This window comes from Elephantulus edwardii, unplaced genomic scaffold (assembly GCF_000299155.1).
Source record: "Elephantulus edwardii isolate Elephantulus edwardi_28Jun2011 unplaced genomic scaffold, EleEdw1.0 scaffold00010, whole genome shotgun sequence".
Classification (NCBI taxonomy): Eukaryota; Metazoa; Chordata; class Mammalia; order Macroscelidea; family Macroscelididae; genus Elephantulus; species Elephantulus edwardii.
In genome coordinates, this window is record NW_006399760.1 from 854,427 (window position 1) to 864,058 (window position 9,632).

Here is a 9,632-nt window from a genome sequence, read left to right on the forward strand (position 1 = left end):
ATCTATATGGTGTTCGCTGAGCTTCCTGAATATATATTCTCTCATTCTTCATTATGTCTGGGAAGTTTTCCTCTAGTAATTCTTCCACAACTTTTTCAATGCTTTTACTTGCTTCTTCCTTTTCTGGGATTCTAATGATGCGCATGTTATTTTTCTTGATGTTGTCCCACATTATTCTTAGGTTTTCTTCTTTTTCCTTCCTTTTTGAGTCTTCTTTTTGCTCTAGCAGATCAGTGGTGACAATTTTGTCTTCAATTTCACTGATTCTGTGTTCCATCTCATCAACTCTGCTCATATGTCCCTCCATCATGTTGATAGCCTCTGAAACATCGGATCTTATATTTTGAATGGTGGATCCTTGTTTTTCCAGTGCCGCTAATGCCTTATTTGTTTTCTCTGCAATGTTTTGCATTTTTTTTTTAACTCCTCCTCGTCTTTGCTTGTAGCATCCTGTAATTCATCAAGTTTGTCTTTCATCCATTGGATATAATTAGTTGCTCCTCTTTTGAATTCTGTGTCAGAAAGTTCCATGAGACTTTCTAGTTTCAGGGTATCTGCTGCTCTTGCATCGCCCTTTGCGAGTGACATCTTGCTTTGCTCTTGTATATTGTGTGGGATAGTTTGCTTTCTTCGAGACATTGGTATCTATTCTTGATCTGAAGACGATGCTCTTCAGGTCTGATGGGCAGTTACCGAACTTGTAAGTTTCTCTGACTTTATGACTTCAGAAAAATGTTAGTTCAATGCCTGCTAGGGAAATCTCTTGTTGCTAAAACAGGTCAAGGTGCTCCCGTTTAAAGGCACGTTGATTGCCCAGACGTGTAGGCACTGTTATGGAGCCGAATGCCGTGAGGCAAGGAAAGTGTTGGGTGATTGCAAGGGCAGGTCAATCACTTGGAAGACCTTGCTCAAACCTCTGCTGTCTCAGTGTGTTCACGACAGGAGTCCTAACTCAAATTCCTGCTGTCTGCTTCCTACCCAATGGTTTTCTCAGTGTTCCCTGCCTGGTGGCACTTACGCAGGTGCCCTCACACAATAGCCCCTGCTCCAGCAGGGTCTTGTATCCGAGGGATTCCGAAAAGTCAAGGTCAAATTCCCACCTACCCACTAGCCTCTAGCTGGTCTGCAGAGTTCACAGAAGCCAGCTGGCTTGCTTGTTTTGGGCAGTTGCTGTAGCCCAAGAGAGCTCCGCCAAATTCCCCACCTGTGGGCACTGCCCTTAGGTGCTCTCCCTGGTAATCAGCAATGCCCCAGTAAACACAGATAAGATCCTACCGGCCTATCTCCTGCCAGGTTAGTTCCTCAACAGCTCGCCTGATAGCTCCGGGTGATGGCTGGATCCAAGGTGGTGCCCTGAGGTCACAGGGCTGTGCGTCTTCACTCCTCTGGAGTTCCGCGGTAGGGGGCTGGCTGTTGTTCTTCCCGGGTCTCTTCCTGGCCCCTCTCGCCGTGGAACCCCGTCTGGCGGCGTTCTCGCGCTGCGTCGCTCTCACTGGTGCTGCATCGCTCTCCTGATCCTATCTTAATATTTATAATGAGACTGCGGATATATTCTTACGGGAATAAAATAAACCCCGAGAGAACACTTCAGTCATCTATCAGAACCCATCTTTGGAAGTGAACTTTTGTTTGCTGTTTGAAATGTTTAGCTTGAGGCTTAGTGAAGATGCCCAAAACACTGACTTTACATTATAACTGGAAGCATCCAGTCTTTCCCCAGGGCTACCTTCTACCAGGTTTAAAATATGTTTTCATACGAGGAAATAAATTATCTCACTTAAGAACCGTGGGCTTTGTTGTCGTCGTCGTTGTTAAATGTTGTTGAATGATAGCAACCTTTTGAACGTTTCTCCAAATTCATAGGGTTTCCAGAGGCAAGCTATTTTGGAAGTGGATGTCACTCCTGCTTCCAAGCTTGTTTTAATCGGGGAGCTCCACCATGGGTAACCATTATCTCAACAACCACAAGTTACCTCTGTACAGCAAATGGACAGACCAGTGCTATACCACTTAGAAGAATGCTTCACCAAAAACAGTTAAAACCAGGCTTGAGAGCCACAGATTAAAAGCCACCTTTGACTTGGTAGCATAACTTTATATCCACTAGGTCAACAGAGCTCTCTCTCTCTCTGATGTTGTTGTTGTTGTAGAACGTTTTTTATTTATTTCTTTTTAACCTTCAGTGGAGGGCAACAGGGATGAGGGTAGGAAGTGAATAAGCAATGAATATTTCCCATTACTTTGTTCCTTCTCTTTCCCATTTTAAGGTAATTTTAAAAGATAATCGATATATAAGGTATTCCAAAAGAAATTAATTCTTTAACAAGGAATAGTGTAAAGTGAGTTAAATAAATTAATGTGAATAAGCGAGGAGTCACTTGAAAGTTCTAGACATCCTGAAGACACAAAGCAAAGTGTTTGCCTCCTCCTTGCTACAGATGGGTGATGATAGTATAATCTGTAAAGAACAAGTGAGCAGGCACTGAATGGAGCTCACTCCTGCAGGTTCAGTTTATGGCATTGGAATGGACTGAAATGCTCCTCCTTTGCAGACATGTTTGGGTTTATGGGTGTGTTTTGGTGTTTTGTTTGTTTGTTTGTTTTTGTTGTTGTTTTTTGTCTTTTTTGTTTCTGATTGTCGCTTATTATTTTTGTATTGATATTTTAACAAAAGTTTACAGAAAACTTGGATTTCATTCATTCACTATTGCACATTTCCTTCCCTATCCCCTCCCTCACCCACCAGTTTACTTTTCCCTTTGAAAAGATTCTTTCATTGTTGCACAATTTCCTCCCTCCCTCTGGTGGCCCGCCCTAAAGCAAGTGGTTCAAATGTCAGCTTCTCCATAGGAGAAATGTAGGCAGTCTTCTTCCATGCAATTTATAGCCTCAAAAAACCCACTGCAAGGGTCAGATATGAATCAGTTCTGACTGGAGGACAGCAAGTTTGTTGTTTTGGGGGGTTTTTTGAGAGTAAAAGCATGAGGTGACAATGTAGCAAATGCTTTTTAAGCTGAGGAATATCTCCATCAGTCTGGAAGTTCTTACCAAGCTCATGCTAGTAAAATTTATACTTCTTGATGCTATATGATCTATGTTGTTTGCCTTTTGTGATTATACACTGACACCCTTAATCTTAGTGTTCACCTGCAATGCTTCTATTTCCTTCTATATTGTTGTTTTTAGGTCTGAAACTTACTTTATCTTGTACAATCTTGTCCATGTCTGAGTCACTAGAACCCATTACTGAATTCACAGTGTCAGTCTATCTCATTGAGGGGTTTTGTCTCCTTCTCTGATCCTCCATATTTCCAAGCATGATATCCCTTTCTAAGGAACAGCCTCACCTAGCTACATGTCGGAAGTATGAAAGATGAAGCTTCATCATCCTTCATTGGTGGGGAAAAAAGAGCCCAGAAAATTATAATATTATAATATATTCATTTCTGTATTTTTTAGAAATGAGATGGAATGTGCAGCCTTTATTATTTATTTAGATGAAGCCTTTTGATGAACAGATGTATTCCTGACAGACCAGTTTTCAGTAGAATAGAGTTGTGAACACATGCATTTTCTGTAACTTGTCTAAAACCAAAACCAGCGTAACCAAAATGCTGAGCATCATCAAGACCTGCCATTCCATGTAATATGCACTTAAGATAGTTTGCAAGCATATTCTTGCTCATATGGCTTTTAAAATATGGCCACAGTGTGACAGTTTTAATTACAATAAAATCAAGATTGTAAAAAATGCATGTCAGTACACTTTAAAATGCAAACCTATGCAGCTCCCAACTTGAGAGGGGCTTGTTGTTAATATATGTTCTTCTGGAAGCAATATTACAAACAATGGCTAAGTTTCTAGGTTAATCCCTATGGCCTGTTTAGCTAGTTATATAACTGAACTGTATAATATTAATAGGGACTATAAGCCTTTCTGATTTAGTTATTGGAAGGGCTAGGGTAGAGAGTACTTTGAGCTTTGGCACCAGTAACTTTGTGATGGAAGGTAATATCAGGAAAGGGGACTCTGGCAGGAACAGCTCACTTATGGAGAGGTGAAGGAATGTTTCTGGGAATATGGGTCCAGTGACTGTAAATGAATGTACCTTAAAAATACTTCCAACTTGACATGTACTCTTTGAAAGGCTTATGACAGTAAATATAGCTCTTTAGGCAAACATGCACTTTATTAACATGGTTCAGTTGCCATGGCAACGTATCCAGAATTTATAGCTCCTTGTTTTGAGAGGACTTTATTTCCACTTTCTGAAGCTCTGAAATCCAAGGCTAAAGTTCTTAACATCCCTCCCACTGGAGATGGATTTCTATTATTTAGAAAGTGTAGATGTATAGAATGGAGCACATGGAATTAATCTGGTGAATTCATAGTCATGTACATGCATTTTAAATAGGATTGGGTGTTTTATTGTTTATTGGATGTTGGCTTGTTTTTTGCGAGGTGGGTTTTTTCCCATTTTAAAATGACCCTAAGAATGTATGTAGTTTGTTATTAACAAAGCTTTTTATGATTATAGTTTAAAAAGTAGAAACCACAATCTCACAAAATAACAGAAAGATCAGTAGTTTGACTCTACTGTTCACTCTGTGGGAGAAAGATGGACAGTCTCCTCCTATAATTCATGGTCTCAGGAACCCAGGGAAGAGCTGCTGTGAGTTGGAACCATCATGACAGTGGTGGGGTTTTGGTTTTGGCATACCTCTAATGTCTTGTTTTGCCTGGGATTTCCCCCTTGATCCCCTTCTTCCACACACCCTTCCAGTGTTAGCTTCCATACTACTTAGAGCACAAGGCAGTTAAAAATGTTCAGACACTCAGTGAATTTTTTTAGGAGTTTTTCTTTCTAATTAAAACAAAATTATATGATTTTTATAAGCATCTTAATGATATTAATAAATTTTGTCTTTTAATATTTAGGCAGGTGCTGTAAAGGATTATATTAAAGTGATGCTGCAGAATGAGTCTCTTAAGTTTCTAGTTTTTGCCCACCATTTAAGTATGCTCCAGGCTTGCACAGAAGCAGTCATAGAAAACAAGGTATGTAACCCTTCTCTTCTACAAAAGCATGTTTAATTCAGAGTGCTACTATATTAAGCATCTGTTGTGGTCTTATAGTTGAGTTTATTTTGTCTTCATTAGATGACAGTAGATAAGTTATTATTGAATCTTTTTAATAAATTATGTCAATACTGTGTAGTTCTTACAGTGTAAAATGAGTGTAATCGCTATGGGCAATGTGAGGACAACCATGTCTGACTTCAGCTCACTCTATAAATGGGGGCTTTCCCCATAAACAGCATCCATAGGACAAAACTAATTCCTGTAAGATCAGGTGTTCTCTCCTATGCTCCTGCCCCTATTTACGGTAATTCCAACACTGATCTTTCTGCTCTACTGTGTCTGAAATCTGCATCTACTTTACAGACCCATGCTCACGGTTGTGGGGGTTTGTTAGGGAAGTTAGCAGGCTATAATTCAGATTGGCAGCAGGATTGTTGTTGTTGTTGTTGTTGTTGTTAATTGCCATCAAGTTGAGCACAACTCATAGCAACTCTATGAACAAAAGACCTAATGCCTTCCCATAACTATCATCATTTCTCCAAGTTCATAGAGTTTCCAGAGGTGTGTGGTTTAGGAAGTGGAAGCCACTCCTGTTTCAAACCTGTTTTACAACTGGTAGTTACACCAAACATGGTCCACATTGGGAAACCATTATGGTATTTGATACCCCAGTGGCACAAGGTTCAGAATCACAGCAACCTAGGTTACTTCATACAGCACATTGACAACATGATGTACAAAGTGAAAGAGTGTTCCTTCAGGTATAACAGCACTAGTTTCATTTAGCAGAGGTTAAGTGTCATCAAGTTGAGTACTACTCAGAGTAAAAGACCTGAACCCTTGTTTTATAATTAACATCATTCTGTATATTTATAGTTTAGAGAGTTTGTAGAGTTTCCAGAGGCATCTAGTTTAGGAAGTGGATGCCACTCCTTCTTCCCAGCATAAATCAATCTGGAAGCTCGTCCAAACATTGTACATAATGGGTAACCATTATGGTATTTGACAAGACTATGGAACAGTGTTCTGCATCACAGCAACTCCAAATTGTTCAGTACAGCAAAAAGACAAATGATTGCTGTCATTTGAAGAAAATTCATTTGAAAATTCATAAATAAAAACTTTCCCTACATGGCCAGGGCCTGGAGCCTCCACTATGGGAGTTGGCTGTTAGCTAACATCTTGATGGCGGTCACATCAGTCAGCTAAGGGAAGTTTTTTGGGTTGTGGTTGATGTGTGCTACTGCTCTTTTCCCCCCCAAAAGCAGGTGTCCCTTGAGCCTTTGACCAACTGTGGAGATCTGCTAGAGGGAATGGCTTTAAAATCGCTTAGTGAGAGGATGAGTCTGCAGGCTGGCCAGGGGCCTAGAGCCTCCACTCTGGGAGTTGGCTTTTAGCTAGCAACCATGGAGTAAGGGCAGCAAGATACAGTCCCTCATTCCAGGCCCCTCCTAAAGCATAATCACAGGCCCTTTGACCTTCAGCCTCATAGCTTAGATCAGTGTTAAAAATTCCCTTAGTTCTGCCAGTTTAGTTATGGCATCTTCCCTCCATTCTCCAGCAAGTTTATGTGAAAGCCACTGTCTTTGGCTCCAGAGGGCAGCAATCTTAAGTCAGTACTGTCTCATGTTGTCCTTTGATTATCTGCTGAGGTTGCTTTTGCTCTTGGGTATATCCTGGGCTGACTGGTTCAGAAATCTCTGGCCCTGAAGGATGTGAGCTGCTTCCTCTTTCTTACTAGATACTTCAGATTCTGCTATTGAGTCTGCTCAGTTTAATGGCAAGGCTAGTTAGTTCCCTTGTGGATAGACTAGCATGCCCTATTTACATGATCCCACCTATTTATGTGGCGAAGCCAAACTCATTTGTTAAGAAAGCCATTTTGAACAGTAAAGTCACTATGTCACATACAATAATGATGTAATGTTCAATTTTTAAATTTTATTACCAGTCTTATAATGTTCCATCGATCAATTTACATAAATTGATTAAAAATGTGCTTGATAAGCTATCAATGTGCTTGATATTAATTCCATTTTTATTGCTAGACAATAATACCATTTGAGAGTGGTCTAGCCACTTAAAAGTTAGCAGTTTTGTCTACTTATAAAACTAAGTTAGGCTGTGACTGATACAGAGGGAAAGCAGAATTAATTCCACCAATTATAGTGTCTAAATACAGTCATATATTTTAAACTTCCAAGTATCATACTCTCTATGGAATATGATTATTAAGATTTCATGTAAGTGAACATGAAACATACCAGATTCGCTTTAGTAAACCTACTTGGTTTATTGCATTTTTTGGGGGTTTGCCTTCTTTCCTAACAGTCTTGTCAGTCTTTTAATCTAAGAAACTATGGGGGAACATAACTAAGATTCTATTTATTTCATTTTGTCATCTTAACCATTTTTTCCTTTTGGGTGGACAAAAATGAGCTAAACTATAGAATTTAAATGAGATGTGTGCATAGGGGCTTTTTCTAATTTTGCCGTTTCCCTGTGGACTCCAGACCCGCTATGTCAGAATAGATGGAAGTGTTCCCTCTTCAGAAAGAATCCATCTGGTTAATCAGTTTCAGAAGGATCCTGATACTCGTGTGGCTATCCTGAGCATTCAGGCTGCTGGACAGGTAAGACATTCCAGTTTTAAGTTTCATAAAGAAATGGTGTTGTTCAGATAATAAATGACCACTAACCAAAAATAAAACATCTATGTCTAGATATCTGCTGAATAAATATTCATTCTACTTCAAAGAGTACTAGAAAATATAGCAGCAGGAAGTTTCAATGCCATTGACTCAATCCGAGTAAATTTTCAAGGAAAGAATTTAATGGTAGATTTTAATTCATTTAATTGTCAACATTTCACAAAGATCTATTTCTTTTCTTTAGATTTGCATAGACTGTTTCTTTCCCACCCCCCATATCTTTTTAAAAACATCTCGTCAGCACTTGAGAGAATAAACTTTTAGCTCAGTACTTTTCATTGTGTATTCCTTGTCTGTTTCTATTTCAGTTAAGATTAGGCTTGATCTCAAGTAAATAAAAATCACTTAAATTAATTGTAGTTAGTTCTTTCTTGGAGATGGTTTGGGTCTTCTAAGGTTAACTTGGTGATTCAGCAACGTCCTTAGATCCAGGTCCCATATAGCTTTCTACTTCACTACCTTTGATGGTGTTTCTCATGTAAGAGAGCTGATACGACTTCCCCATCACTGGACAGTCTGCTTTATAGGAAGCAGACAGGAGAAAACAAGGCTTACATGTCATTGTCTGAAAGTGGTCCTGTGGCCACACCTAATTTGAAAGGAAGCTGGAAGATAGTCTTTATTCTAGGGAACACCAATGAACTCTAGGTGTTAACTATACAAAAAAACAAGAAAGAATAAGCCAGAGAAGTCAATACTATTCTCTGCCATATTAAGAGAGAAGAGATTCTGCTGCACTTAATTTTATGCTAACATTCTAAAATATGGCATAGCTGGTAATTTGAAAGCAACATACTTAACACAGGGGAAAATAATTGGACGTATTACTATGCTTCAACCTCAACTCAGCCCATTGCTGTTGAGTTGGAACCAACTCCAAACCCTTCACCAGGTTTTCAGAGGCAGGAGAGGAGATTGTTCAGCTTTCTCTGTTGAAGCAATTGGTAGATTTGAACCACCTACTGTTGGGTTGGCAGCACACCTCTCTCTGAGGTCGCTAGAACTCCCTCATTCAACCTAGTACATGCCATATATGGCAACTTAAAGGGATCCTATGATGAATACTAGAACCAAAAGATATACTTTTACTTGGCTAATTTACGTGTCAAAAAATGTGTTCACCAAAGAAGACACTCAGATGGCCAACAAGCACTTGAAATGTTTAAAATCTCTAGCTCTAAGAGAGATGCAAATCAAGACAACTATGAGATATCATCTCACCCCAGTAAGAATAGCAAAATTTAACAGAACAGCAGCAACAAATGCTGGCGAGGTTGTGGAGAAACTGGAACCCATATTTACTGTTGGTGGAAGTGTAAAATGGTGCAACCATTGTGTAAAGTGGTGTGGCGCTTTCTCAATAAGTTGCAAAAAGAGATACCATTTGATCCAGCAATTCCACTACTGGGAATATACCCCAAAGAGACCATAACCTCCATTCAAGCAAATATATGCACACCCATGTTTATTGTGGGTTTGTTCACAATAGCAAGGAGTTGGAAACAACCTAAGTGCCCATCAATAAACAAATAGATAGAGAAGCTGTGGTATATTCACACAATGGAATACTATGCTGCATTGAAAAACAAGGAGCTCATGCAATATTATTCAAAATGGGTGACCCTGGAGGACATTATGCTGAGTGAAATATCTCAGCCACAAAAAGACAAATACTGCATAGTGCCACTGTTGTAGAATGGGACTGATATCAGGGTTGGGGTAAGACTGAAATAAACTGGATAAATTATGTATACTGCATTGAAACAGATGAGGAAGAGAACAGTTTAAAAGTGATATGGGATAGGGTATTATGGTTATCGCAAGAGTCCAGAATGAAT

The 9,632-nt window shown here is 39.4% G+C and overlaps 1 protein-coding gene across 1 annotated transcript in view; it reads left to right on the forward strand.

The window, feature by feature from the left end:
* The window catches only part of ZRANB3 (zinc finger, RAN-binding domain containing 3), a 185,364-nt gene that overhangs the window by 80,805 nt on the left and 94,927 nt on the right, over window positions 1-9,632 (forward strand). Inside the window, exons 6-7 of the mRNA XM_006880806.1 lie at window positions 4,940-5,059; window positions 7,597-7,716. Of these exons, the coding sequence (XP_006880868.1) occupies window positions 4,940-5,059; window positions 7,597-7,716 (240 nt within the window). The remainder of the gene's footprint in view (window positions 1-4,939; window positions 5,060-7,596; window positions 7,717-9,632) is intronic.